Source organism: Polistes fuscatus, unplaced genomic scaffold, assembly GCF_010416935.1.
Source record: "Polistes fuscatus isolate 324 unplaced genomic scaffold, CU_Pfus_HIC Scaffold10, whole genome shotgun sequence".
NCBI classification, from domain to species: domain Eukaryota; kingdom Metazoa; phylum Arthropoda; class Insecta; order Hymenoptera; family Vespidae; genus Polistes; species Polistes fuscatus.
In genome coordinates this window covers 1,271,729-1,286,512 of record NW_025112998.1, presented here as the reverse complement: position 1 = coordinate 1,286,512, position 14,784 = coordinate 1,271,729, and the positions used below count along the sequence as shown (strand labels likewise).

At 36.4% G+C, this 14,784-nt stretch overlaps 1 protein-coding gene across 1 annotated transcript in view; it reads right to left on the bottom strand.

The window, feature by feature from the left end:
• Positions 1–14,784, bottom strand: part of LOC122526141 (discoidin domain-containing receptor 2) — a 147,765-nt gene that overhangs the window by 49,590 nt on the left and 83,391 nt on the right. The window contains exons 5-6 of the mRNA XM_043649350.1: positions 14,072–14,174; positions 1,684–1,915 (exon numbers count right to left, since the gene is read on the bottom strand). Coding sequence (XP_043505285.1) covers positions 1,684–1,915; positions 14,072–14,174 — 335 coding nt within the window. The remainder of the gene's footprint in view (positions 1–1,683; positions 1,916–14,071; positions 14,175–14,784) is intronic.

The window sequence follows — 14,784 nt, the reverse complement described above, 5'->3', positions numbered from 1 at the left end:
AAATTCACGATGCCCCGGGTGCTACCATATTACCCGACATTCATTCGTATATACTAGGATACATTTGGGAAAGAAGGAGAGGGGAACGAGTGGTGCAAGGGGAGTTGGAAGTAGGGGTTTGGAGGATCTATCTGGTCCTACGAACTTCCATGAATTCATTAGCCGAGCCGTGTTTCCGACTAGGTTGGTACCTAGCTAGCTAGCTAGCTAGCTAGCTAGTAGTAGTAGGGTATATCGTGCACACGTTCCAAGCATTGCCGTCGCGTTGTCTATGCAAATGAACTTTATTTTCTTACATTTTTCTATTTCCTAATGTCTCGTACACGCTGACGCCACTGCCCCCCCCCCCATTGCTACCGTTTCTTCATCTTCCACCGTTTCCCAGTTTAAAGGGAAAGTTTAACGCGTACTCACCGATCTTGTAATTCCACGAGGGTGTATATTAATGTATCTGTACGTGTTTTTAGTAAAATACACACCAAATGTATTATCGATAAATTATTTTTACGTTGCGTGTTTTCCCCGATGGATTTCGAGTACGAAAGATAACGTGAAATTATTCTATACTATTATATCATAGATTTAAGCAATTTTACTATCTCAAACTAAATCCCATATAGATAAATAGATATATAGATAGATATCGTTGTTTATTAAGCTTTCATCTAATTGCTTTGAATTTTAGTAAACAACGATCGTTGTCGTTAATGTTACATAGACGAAACGTTCGGACAACAATCAAATTTATGCGTTTGCGAATATAGTATTATTGTCTAACGCAAATAGATGTACAACCGTCGAGAAAAGACTATGATGATTTAGTTGAACGTCGATGACAGTATTGCTACAGCAATGCAATGTATTCCCCAACCCCTAATGAATATCCTATCTAGCATTATCATATTGAAGAGACGCTAATTAACACATCACATCCCGTAATGGCCACTTAACAGTGGACAGTGCTTCTCATTTGTAAACCATAGATTTCCGTCGACCCGTTGCATCTAACTTGAGAGATAGAGACAAAGCTGAAAGAGAGAGGGAGAGAGAGAGGAAATACAAATGGCGTTCTGCCTCGGGGTTATCGTTCTTCTCTTCTCTTCTCTATTCTGCTTTCTCTCTCTCTCTCCGTCTCTTTCTCTCTCTTTCAACCTTCCGTTTTCGAAGGAGAAACGAGTGGATTTTCTACACTCAAAAGAGTAGAATTACACTCGTCGCGTTACCTTTTGGTTTCTTGTGAAACGGAGGCAAACGTAATCGGATTTCGTTGGCAAGAGCAATTATACAAGTTAACTGTAATTCATTTCGGCTATTTAAGACAAGTCTCTCTCTTTCTCTTTCCTTTTTTCTTGTTTTCTATCTACCTGTCTATCTCGTTCTTTTTCTTTTAAAAAGCGGTCATTCGGTATCAATCCCTTTTTTAGGAATGAAAAGAACGAAAACGAGAATCGTTAAGAACAAAAGGGGACAGCGAAAGAACTTGGTCGGTTTGGTTTGGTTTTTTTATGTTACGTTTTTTGTTTCACTTTAATATCCGGAGATGATGAAAGGTTCATATCATAGTTCGGACACAGAGGTTGTAGTTTTATTCTTAATGAAATAAAATCGATAGAGAAAAATGATTAAAGGAAGTGATCGAAAAGTGTTAGTGTATTATATATACACGTATAGAAACGAACGAACCTCAGTGCCACGTCGATTTCTCCATCGCACCCACTTGTTGAACCCAGGACGCCAATACTCGACGAAGTATTCCTCCGTGTACTCGACACCGTGACCGTTTCCGAATCTACCTTGCGTCCTCACCGAAGTAAGAATGCGAGGACTATGAAGATTAACTTCGAGATACTCTTTGCCTTCCTTCGTTACCATGTTTTTAGGACACCATGCACCACCACCTTTGTCCTGTCGTAATCTGTAACAAAGAAATATACGCATTTGGTATACTTCTATAATTTATATTAGTTTGAGAATATACGAATATTGTAACATTGATAATTTCAATCAATTGGAATCAATAGAAAGGTTTAAACGAATCAAATAAAAATCAAATCTTACTCGTGGTAAGATTCTTTAAGTTGCGTTAAAAAATGTTTCATAAATATTAAACGATGCTAAACTTGTTTTTGTTTCTATGTATATGTATATGTATATGTATATATATCATAGTTAAAGAATTACTATTGTTTTCCGGGGCAACGCACAACGTGGTTGCAAACTTAATGTCGGAGTTATATCACTTTTGTTGCGTGCTGGCAAATTTAGCGGATAACGTGTACGTAGAGGGTTCACTGAGATACTAGAAAGATAAAGAGAGGGAGAGAGAGAGAATCTACATGGAAATATTTTAGCTGACTTGGACGAGAAGTACTATCATAGAGAGACGTCATACCCGCATGTAAACAATAGACTAGGCGAAACCCACTGAAAACGTTTGCGGTTAATTAGGCAGCAATGCCGTTAACAATGTCATAGCTTCCGCCCAACCTTGTCTAAACCTTCTTGTAATTTTGGTTTTCTCTTTATCTCTCTCTCTTTCTCTCTCTCTCTCTCTCGTCGTGTTCTTTTTTCTCTTAGCTCTTTGAATATTTGTAATCTCTAAATAAAGAAAATGTCAAAATATGTATTGGTAAATTAAATGGAATAAATTTAAATTTGAGATACGTGATCTTTCATAAATATATTACAATTATTATATTATTATAATATACAGGATTTGTATGGAATTAAATTTTATATATAAATTTAATATTTGAATTAAAAAATATTAAATAATCAATTAACAAAGTATCAGATTGATGTATATTATTACGACATATAAATTATATTGATCGTTACGGACATTTACCATACGATTACACGATACATACACATATATTACTGAAAAATATCTTTCATTATCAAATTTATATTCGATAAAAACGAAATCATTTCTATATAATAATATTTGATAAAAATCCAATTAATTTATCTACAATACAATTAATAATACTTCATAAAACTTTCTAACTTATATCGTGAGAGAGAAGATTTGATCGAATTAGGAAAAGCAAAATAGTCTTTGGAATGAAATTTATGAAAGTAGAAGAGACAGGTATTTTGCCGTTAGGGATGGTGTTGGAATAGAATGGGTGATTAAAAGTAGCCGAGCTGAGAAATGCACTATGCTTTGGCTGCTCGTGAGAATGAGAGAGAAAGAGAGAGAAAGAGAGACTGAGAGACTGAGAGATTTCAAGCTTGAAAGGGGTTTGTAGAGGAGACAGGAGGACGGGTTTGGATGGAGAAAGGTAGGGCAGGGCATTACAGGGGTGCCTCATCGGTCGAAAGGTGCATTAGCATTGCTAATGACTCGTGGTCGTTACCGTCACACGCGCTGGTAGCAACCACCTTTGCTACGCTTCGTGCCGCAAAGCACATTCGTTATGAACAACCCTGCAAAGTCAGCAAGGGGTTGGGCTTGCCTGCGTTTTCCCAGACTCGATGCTAAATACCAACGAGATATCGATACTCTATCTCTCTCTCTCTTTAGCTTTCTTTCTTTCTGTTAGCAACCTTTCCATCTTCAACACAGAAAGCTTTTTCAACACACACCTACGACTTTGTCTCCGTTATTAACATTACTTTATTTTCTCGGGTTGGATTCGTTTGATCGATAACCAACCAACCAACCAACCAACCCTTCTAAAATACTGTTTAAGTTTCTATTGAAATAACTTGCTTAGTTTTATTCTTATTTTTCTTTTTTTTTTTTCGTTTTTTAATTACGCGTCGAAATGATTAAACGCATTTGTACAATAAGTATATCTCTTTTTGTTTCTCGGTTGAATTAATACAAAATGAAAATATATTTACTGAATTGTTCGCGTTACCTGCTATATGTCAATAAATTGTTAATAAAATTTTCCTCTTGCCATTCGTGATAAAAAAAAAAAAATATATATATATATATATAATAAACCCCACGCCTTGTCTCTTGTATCTTTTTTTTACTCGAAGCTGATGCACGTAACAGGATGGAATACATTGCCAGTTTACCAGCCGTATCCATTATTTTACATTTTTATCTATCAATTTAACGAGAATAAATCATTTTACTCTCTGAGCTACCGCGTATTTTTTGAATTTTATCGATAATTTATATACTCGTTTCTAGCGTTGAGAGAGAAAATTTCCATTTTGACGTTCACTTCATAACTTTTCAACTGAGAAAAATGCGTGAACACCATATATATATATATACATTTCTATAATAAATTAATATTTATGGAAATACCTACGTTAAAGCTATTTATTTTTATTTTTCTATCGTGTTTTTCTTTTTTGTTTGTTTGCAAATAATTAATCAAATCAGTTTTATAACGTTAATATGTGAAAAAATTATTTTCAATTACTTATCGTACATTATCGAAATTGATTGACAATTTACATGGAAAAATATGAATCGAAATTGCGCGTGAGAGAAAAAGCGAGAGGGAGAGAGAGAGTGAGAACAAAATGCATTTAAATTCTGAAACCGTAGATTAGTTTTCACGTAATATCGATCGGGAAAATAGGGGGGTGGGTGAGGAGGAATGGGGAAGGGGAACAGTAGAAAACTCCGGAAAAGTAGAGTAGCACCAGATGTCAGTGACTGCAGACTCGTACTGGTCAGACATGTGGACACTAAAATAAAGTTCGAAACCGTTCCGGCACGTACTTAACTGTCGACCAGAGTTAACGCAATTGTTAATGTTATATTCCTTTTTTTTCTTTTTTTTTCTTTCTATTTTTCAAGGGAACTGGGCAAATTGATTTTCTCCTCTCACCGTATTAACTTTTTTAGAAAATAATTTTCCCGATTGCAACGTACCCCACTAATCTAAGAGATTTCTAATAAGAATTTTTCAGAAGAAAATAATGCGATACAATGGGAAGAGATAGAGATAGGTGAATGGAAATAAATAGAAGGAAGGAAGGAAGGAAGGATAGAAAAAAAGAAAGAAAGAGATAGATAATATAGAGAATGAGAGAAAAATCATGAAAAGAAAGACGAATTTACGGTCTATACGAGCGTTTTAACGGTGTCTGATCTCTGTGGGAAATCCCAAGCGAATGTGTTATGCAGTGACTCTGAAAGCAGAGAGGAGATTGGTTCGTGGAGGGAAAGCAGAAGAGAACGGAACCATTCGTAAAAAAAGAAGAGAGAAAAAAAAAAGGAAAAAGAAAAGAGAGAGAGAGAGAGAAAAAAAAAAGTAGTAGAGGAAAAAACGTGCAAGAGGAATGCTCTATCCTGGCTGTCCGAATCGTGAAAGCGGAAAGCGGAAAGCGATTGCGATGGTTCAAAAATTTACCGAACGCGCGGACGCTTTCTTCGCCGCCCGCCTAACCTTCTTTTTCCTCTTTTTTTTCTTTTTTTCCTTTCCTTCCTTCGTCAATTGAATTTACACGCATGACTTCGTTCGTTGTAACAAAAACGTTGTGCGTATAAACACGCGCCGTTGGTTTGTTAGTTTCGTTTCTTTTTTTCTTTTCCGTTCAATGATTAATTCATTCGTTCCTTCGAGCACAATTATTTTTATAATTATTTTTCAAACTCTAACAAATATTCTTAATTATAAATACGATATTTCGTAGATTCTAAAATTTTTATATAAATGTAGTACTTATCCCACACTCATTCTTTTGTTAATCACGCTTATTAGAGTTATGTGTGTATATGTGTGTGTGTATACTTGAAATTGGGGACACCCAATTGATCGGATCGATTCAAGCTGGATACCGGAGTTGCAAATATAGGCCACTCAAATATGTTTGAGCTTTGACAAATTTTCGGGTCTCCTCCCTGCTTGACTCGTCTCGACCTAATATTTGAATATCCATAATTTTCAGTTTTCCGTCTATTTTTAATTTACAATCAATAAATTTGAATAATATAATATAATATAATTATATATAATCTTTTAATCTTAAATCGTATTAATTTTCCTCTGTCGTTTATTGAATGAAAAAAATATTATATTACTTCGAATTAGGTAACTATAGTAATCATAGATTTATATCTTTACTTTTATCAGTAGATCATTTCCAGTACTGGTTCCCTTTCCGTTGAGTGTTATCGAACGTGTCAGGAATTCGAATGTCGAATGTGGTATCGATTAAATGACTCGTGAAAATTCTTGCCGACCCTACCAATTTTACGCAGCTTCGAATCCTCCTTTCCTCCCTTTTTGCTTTTTTCTCTTTCTTTTGTTCTCTTTCTTCCTCTCTCTTTCTCTCTTATCTTAACCCATCGACCATTTAGGGAAATGGTAGTAACGAGAAACGAGAGAAGCTTAAAAGTACAGCAAGGGAAAAAGGAATATGGAAAATAATCTGCATTATCTTCGAACGAATCGTGCTCGTTCGAAGAATAGTATTAAAACCTATCGTTCGAAATAACCCTAGCATCTAACAATACTTTTTCCGATTCGTATCAGAACGAATATCATTACGGTATCGAGATATTTTAGATATTTCTAGTACCTGCTTCAATGAAACAATAGTTCATTTATGTAGGATTCGTGAAAAAAATTGGGCCGTTAAACTGACTGGACAACCGGGATTCGAACCCGGATCTTCCGCTTTCCGGGCGACTGCTCTTTAACCATTGAGCTATCCAAGGCCCACCGTCCAATCTCCTCACGAATGCCTATTTAAGTGTTTGGCTTGGAGCCGCTATGAAAAATGTATTTTCATAGATTTCGTCAATTTTATACGAAATTCTTTTCAAATCATTTATGTGTGTTAAGATTTTACGAGATAGTATTTACAATGAATATCTTTATACGTTTCGTATAAAGATATAATATTATAATTATCAATTATCAGAATCAGACACAGGGTGTGTCTTTCAATTTGAAAGCGTATCGACAAACGGTGTTGGGTTGAATGTAAAGATAATGCTTGTAAGTTCATGAAAGCTCGGTGGTTATAGGATACAGCCCTTTTCCGAAAGTTAAACGTTGAAGGACGATAACAGAGGATAAAGTGGTGGATCGGTATATACATTTATAATACTGTATTGCCTTATCTTGGCTTTTGGTGCTAACCCTAACGAGAGTTACGTGCTGCCGGAAACACGTCTGTATATTCAACCGGGATTCCAAAGTGTCTCCTTGTCTCCCTGGAGTTCAACTTTCGAGAGAGAGAGAGATAGAGAAACTTGATTTGTAAACAGTTTCTATGTGTTTCGTCTTAAAGAAACTAACATCTATGATTAATTCATTGTTTTCATTGTTTTAGTAACTCGACATTGTTGTTACGGTAAATACAAATTTAAATTTATAAATTAATTAATCGAAACTATTGAAATAAAAATAGAAAATGACAAAGAAAAAAACGATGTTTAAGTTATCATTGATGTATAGTGATTGAAATAATTCACTTATTTGAGATGCTTCTTCATATGAATGCAATTTCAATGCAACTTATCGCAGTGTAAATCGAGCTCAGGATTGTGAGTTGAAACGGGATGAGAAACACAACTAGCTAACACTTGGGTCATAGCGTTGAAACGTTCCTTGTGGAACGTAATGGAAGTGGGCGTTACGCGTCGTCGTATTAACGCCTTGAAAGTGCAGCAAAATAATCAGAAGGTCTCATGGTTGAAAGTACGAGAAACATAGTGTGGATGAGCCTCGATAAAAGTGCTAAGCTTCCGCTAGTTACTGCAACTGGCTATTGCAACTGCAACTGCAACCGTGATACTGCTGATACTGCTGCTAGCCTTATCGTTGTTTCTGCCCAAAGATTCTTTTTACGTTCACGAGGAATCCTCGTTTATGCTGATGCGTTTCATACGCAGTTTATCTTGTACAGGTTTGCGCAATGAAATACCTGATGTTTCCGTTGCCGGTTACTATTGCAGTTGGTGGTGGTGGTGGTGTTGCTTCTGTTCTGTTGTAAATCGTGAGGAGGAAATGACGTGAGTTAGAAGTGGGAGAAACAGAAAAGGAAAAACCTAGATCGATATTTCTTATCAAAGCCAATCTCTCTCGTTGGTAGTAAATTATGAATACGTTCGAGGAAAATCTGTGCAAAAGGAGTGATGATATCTTTCTTCCTCTTTTGCCCGCCCTGTTTAAAGGAAAAAATATATATATATAAAGAAAGAGAGAGAGAGAGAGAGTACGAATGAAATATACGAACTAAGGAAGAAGTTTCTTTGGATTGAAGAGTCGAAAAGAAAATACTGAAATATTACTTTGACATCTACATATATATATTATATATTTATATTTTGATTTTATATTGGTTATGATTTCACATAGTTATATTGGTTATTGAATCTACGCTTCTTTGAATCCTTGATAGTTCAAATCTATTTTATATATATATAAATAAAAATTCTAAATGACGTTTCGCAAAATTTATTCTGTAAGACCAGTTAGATCAATTTGACGGAATGATCTAAAATTCGTTAAATAAAATTGATATCTAAGGCCAATATCGATCTAGTATTCGAGTGAATATTTTCAAATCATGCACGGTGCATAATACATAGTTTCGCGAATATATCTAAATAGATATAGAAGCGTAATATAAGTTTGGTGAAAAGAGGATAACGTTCATACGCTTGACACGAAACGCGGAAACGAGTCGGTACGGGGAAATAGATTTTCGTTATCGCCACTTCCTTCGTGCGAGCCAATAATATAAGCTTCAAAGTGGAACCAGTGGTCGATTTCTTCACGGAAATTCAATATTTCCAAATGGTTTTTCTACCTGGTATCGAGAATCGAGGTATGGGGGGAGGGAAGGAGGGAAAGATTTTGAATATTCCAGTACGAGGTGTTGTTTTTTTCTTTTGAAAAAATCTATAAAGCATAAAATTTATTACTCATAAGTATATTCGTTAATCAAAAATCTCGTCTAAAATTGTTCCATCAACGTAAACACTACGAGGTTATACAAATAATTTAATTCACGGTATCTTATTAATTATTCGTCATTTTCCTCATTTAAAACCTTGGAGACGTCTTGTTACTTCACGTAGGCTACACGGAGATGCATTATACTTTAAGAAATTTTACGTTGAAATAAAGGAACATAGAAAAGTATAATGGAACGCCTCGGGTCGTTGGGGACGATAAAGTAAGAGTCTCCTTCTCCTGTGCTACCGAAGAAACAAGAAGAAGAAGAAAATGAAGAAGAAGAAGAAGAAGAAGAAAAAAAAAAATATGAAATTAAATGATTAACCTGCAAAAAAGCTTTTCTTTGTTACTCCTAATAGGAAACTCAATCTTGTGATAGTTAGATTCCTTCGGTATCCTTTTTTTCCTTGTTTTCTTTTTTTTTTGTTAAGCTCTATAAGTTGACAAGGACGCTTCTTCTTTGCGTAACGTAATTTAAGCACATTTTAACAAGGAAATTTCTAAAAGGATATTCTTCTTATAAAATAGAATGTAATTTAAACTCAAGTAAGATTAGACTAGCCTGTTTTCGTTCTCTTACTCGTACCCGGGCGCGCACATTCTTTCAAGTTTAATCCAAATAATCAATAATTTAGTGGTTATTAAAATATTAATAAAAGTTTCTTACGAACAACATTTTCTATCCCGTTAGATTATTTTCTTCTTCCTTTTATAGAGAGAATACGCGTATATTACGGTGCAACGTGTTGGAAAGTAAAAACAAAAGGGGATAAGCGAAAAAAACAAAGGGGAAAAAACCAGTTGAACTATTGGCAAAATAAGAAACACAATTTCTAGAAACGTATTGATAGCCCCCAATAATGGTCAGTCCTCAATAGATGACAGGAGAGTAAAATAAGGGTCGAAGTACGTGGGCGGTGTACTTTCATGAACTTTATATAGCAACCGATCGTAAACTCGGTAACCCCCGTGGGCGATATAAGTTTCGCACTAACTCCTTCCATTTGAAATTTCGACGAAACGTTTCAACGATCTCACTCGCTCACTCATTCACTCACTCACTCACTCACGTTCTTCTTCTCTGTTCTTTCATTCCATTCGACTGTCGAATGCGTTTCGCTTGACTTTCAATTTGAAACTCGTGTGAGAAGAAGTCCGATCGATCCTAGCCATGTTATACAGATCGTAAAATGGGAAACGTCATTTTAAAGCCCGTTTATTCTCTTTCTCGTTCCAACGTCAAAAGTAAATCCCACGACAATGAATCGTAATTTCTTGACTTGTTTCTCCCCCCATACAAACAAACGGATTCCCGAGTATTCCAAAAGATCAATCTTCTTTTTTAAATTCCCATTTCTTATATTTCTCCATTATTATATTGAAAATATCATCGTATAACGTTTTCATAAATATAAAATTATCATATCTCCCCCAAAGAAATTTTGTTCGAAGAATCGCATCGAAACTCACGCCCCGCTACTTTCTGTTCCATGTTTACAAGTTTACAAAAGAGATGACCGAAATAGATTAATCCGAACCACGGTGGATTCAATCAACCGAGTCAAATGGAATTGGACTAAGTTCGTAAGTGCATTCATAGCGAAAGTCAATCAATCGTTTGGTAAACGCGCTTTTAACAAACTAACAACGCTGTGTTTCAGTCACGCATTTTCTACCCCCGTAACGCGTTTCACTGCGTTAGCAGCGTGTGTCGATCAAAGAAAAAAAAAGAAAAAAAAAGAGAAAAATATATAAATAAAAAAGAAAAGAAAAGAAAAGAAATGAAAATACATCTTTATGATAGACCGTAGTAGTGTATTTTGTAGGAACAAAAGAAAAGAAAGGAAAAGAAGAAGAAGAAGAAGAGAAGAGAAGAAAAAGAAAAAAAAAATAGAAAATAGTTAGACTAGACGCGATATAAGTATAAATACTCGGCACTCGGTAGTCAAGTACTGACCTAGTTACACCTTAACTACTCTCCTCCTATGTTAATTTAACGAAGGCAAAATGCGCGGGCAGCCTCTTATCGCAACGGGGGTAACTCTCCCCAACCCCCTTTTTTTTCTCAATTTCTTTCTCTCTCTCTCTCTTTCTCTCTATCTTTTCAAGTGAAACATTCTATGTAAAGTGGGCCCTCCTACGGTTACAAAGCGGCGCGTGCTATGTCAATGAAATGTATGTGAATTCAGTGCCGGTGTACAAAAAAGGAGACCGGTGAGGGGGGATGGGGGAAGGGGGTGGGTTAGGGTGAACTGTGTAGAACGTCCAAGATAAACGTCGCTGCTCGTGATGTTATGAAGGGAGAAATATAGGAGATCGATAGCTACTATACTGTGGTACTCGATAGACACACACACACACATACACATATATACACACACCAACAAAGAAAATGAAAGTACTGATATTGAGCTTGATAATATATTATATAATACCCTTCTCTATATAATATATTACAACATAAATATATATATATATATGTGTGTGTGTGTATTTTATATTAGAATAAATAATTATATTTTATTAGCGATATATATATCTTTCTCTTTTTATTATCTTGTAGAGGAAATTAAAATAAAATCCACGATATGAGTTTATACGGTTGAGTAGATTTTTCGTATATAAAGTGCGAATTCCGTTAGTTAACATATGTGATCATTCTGTTTCGTATGTCCACAGTTAATAAAAACTGACACATTTATTTTTCACGCGTTATCAACCTCGTGTAACATATATCACCGTGGCCTTCTGACTAATGGCGTGGGGCATTTTATTTTCCCCATTTTTTTTATTTATTTTTTGTATTTTTTTATTTTTTTTAATCATAAGGGTTAAAAAGAAAACAAAATGCTGGCTATACTTTTTTTTTTTTCATAAATCATCGGAACGAAAAATGAATTTTGGAAATGGTAACAAAGTAGGATGGTACTGGGTGGTTGGTGTCGATACAAACTTCAGAATAAAAGAATACGCCCATATCCATTTTTCTTGTTCAGATATTCTTGAACAGTGAAAAAACGACGATATTATGTTTATAGGACGCTTTTATGTTTGTCTGATGCTTACCGATACCGTCATCCTACACTTGTCTATCACTTTCACGACTTGTTGAAGAATCCGACTCGTCACGCTACTATTATATTATACTTCCTTTCTCTTCTTATGGCATTCTTCGCGCGTTCAATATTTTTTTCTTCTTCTTTCTTTTTTTTTTTTTTTCTTACTTACTTCTCGCAGATTTATCCTTTTCTTTTTTATTTTCTTTCGATTATTGGTTCTAAGAATTCTTTTTATCTTCTTTTCTTCGATGTTTCTCAACCAGAGTAGTTACATACCTTACTCATATTTCTCTTCTTTCTCTCTCTCATCCACCCGCATACACACACACACACATACACATATATACTCTTCTACATCGACACGAAAACTTTTGTAAAAAGTACTCCGTTTGCCGGAGTCGTTACAGTTACACACGCGAAGAAAGAAAAAAAAGAAGAAAAATAAACTTAAAGTGTCAAGTACAGGGTAATACCAACCGTTAGCACTTTGACCTTTTATTGATCGAATCATCTTCCTTTTTTATCATAATCGAATACGTACTTTGAGAATAGCTAGTGTACGAGTTCGTTGATGAAAGATAACGAGGGGTAATTCGAGAGAAGGATTCTTTTTTTCCAATCGGTTGGTTGGTTGGTTGGTTGGTTGGTTGGTTGGTTCGTATCGGACAAATGGCATCTCTGAAAAATTAACCAGTCACGTCCTACCCCCCGTAGGGTTTGCCCTTTTGCGAATAGAAGCTGCGACTCGCCCTAATACAGATTTATTGCCGTCTAAGAGCCGGAGCTGGGCGTCCTAATACAGGTATTACGCTGACGCAGGCACCAGGAATTTACACGAAATTGGAGGTAATTTGTAGGAGTCGAGCTCGTTCCACCCTCTGTTCACCCCCATCCACCTCCCCACTCTGTGTCTATGCTTACAACCGTCTTCCTTTCTCTCTCGAGTACACATATACACACACACCCACACAAATACATCTATACAGGTATACACGAACGCGTATCCTCCTCACCCTATCTTCTATTACGTGCTCTCTCTCTCTCTCTCTTGCTCGCTCGCTTGGGGATTCGTGCAGCACTGTGGCTGCCTCCTGTGCCCGTTTGCCTACGGCTCCAGCAGCAACCAACCCGTCCTCACGATATGTAACTCCAGCAAAGGCTATCTAATTGAATGCACCTGCTCTATAGGTAACGTACCACATACGCTTCCTAATTTATGGTCCCTGCCGTTAATTAAAATATGACCACTCGCGTCGAACTTATATAGCAACAAATAAAAGATTTATTTTCGTCCCTCCCTCCATCCCAATCCGAAGGAGAAGAAGAAGATTTTTTTCCTTTTTTTTTTGTTCGATTGACCCAGCATATCAACCGTACACCCCGTTTACCGTTGGCCGTATCGAAGAGGAGTTACGAAATTAATTATTGAAGGTTTACTTTTGGTCTGAGGTTGGCTCGACGTATTAACGCGATTCATCAAGGATCAAATTTATTCCCGGTTATTAAAGTCAATATTTTATCGCATATTCTCGTCCCCGAGACCGCAACAAATTGTCTTGCGTCTAGACCGATCGATGTCAAACTGATTTAGAATATCCGTCTGATTTTCCGAATAATCGTTTTATTCATTAACTTTCGTTATACCGTTCGATCGATGCCTTTTTGTTTGTGGTAGATATAATATACATACGTATGGAGAAATCGAGAGAAATAATAAAATAGAGAAAGAGACAGAGAGACAGAGAGACAGAGAGAGAGAGAGAGAAAGATAATTTATTTATCGGATGGAATGGCTTTAAAAGTTATAAAGTAATAAAAAGTAGGATAAACACCGACGCGATGCAATGGGTAACATGAATTGTTGAATTCTCTAGCAACAAAAGTATTCCAGGACCGATACGAATTCGTATGGAAACAATTACGAGTCCAACTAAAAACGTACCCATTTATTAACGTTACCGTGTAAGAGATAAAGGATAGGGGAGAGAGAGAGAGAGAGAGAGAGAAAGATAAAGGAGAATGGAATTCGTTTTCTCTATGGGTTATAACAAAATGACCACTTTGTGTTGGGCGTTCGACACAAACATTGGATTATACGTGATACCATTGTTCTTCCCTTACCTAGCATGCTTCGGCCCAAGACTGGGATCATACATGGAGCTTGCCGTGATGTCTTCATTGGGGATTTCACCGCTCTCCATGCCCAGAGCGTTGGTGCATTGTCCTGAAACAATTGGAGGACCTGTATTAAAGCAGAGATCAATGTCAATCTGTACGTCGTTAACTTCTAACTGATTGTGCGGAGTCTATGACACAAGTATATAGGACTAGGATGAGAGAGAGAGCATCTATGCAAATTAATTACGTAAATGCTTTTAGTTAACCGTGTATACTCAAGTTACGCGATAGTAATCAAGTTCAAACGAGATAACGAATTACAAATACAGATAATACTATCGCGCCTAGCTTTGTTCCATTCTATATGAGCTAACGTTTCCGTGGATGAGAGGATGATAGTAGAAGAGGCAGGACAAGAGGTTGTGACGATGAAAACGTTGGTAACACACAGGTAGGCAAGTCCATGATAAATCGTCGAGTTTGCAGGGAAGTCATGTACAACCAGAGAGAGAAAGAGAGAGAGAGAGGGAGAGAGGGAAAGATAAAGAGTAGGGCGGGGAGGGAGAGGAGGTTCGAGGGATAGGGGAGGGTTAGCAACAGCAAGTTGCGATACGCCGTTGCACTTAAGCTACGGTTCTGCAGTTACGTGGCAAAGTTTCAAAATTGCAGAATGCAGCGGACGTGGGATTAGCCGGACGGCTCTTCGCGCGACCTAT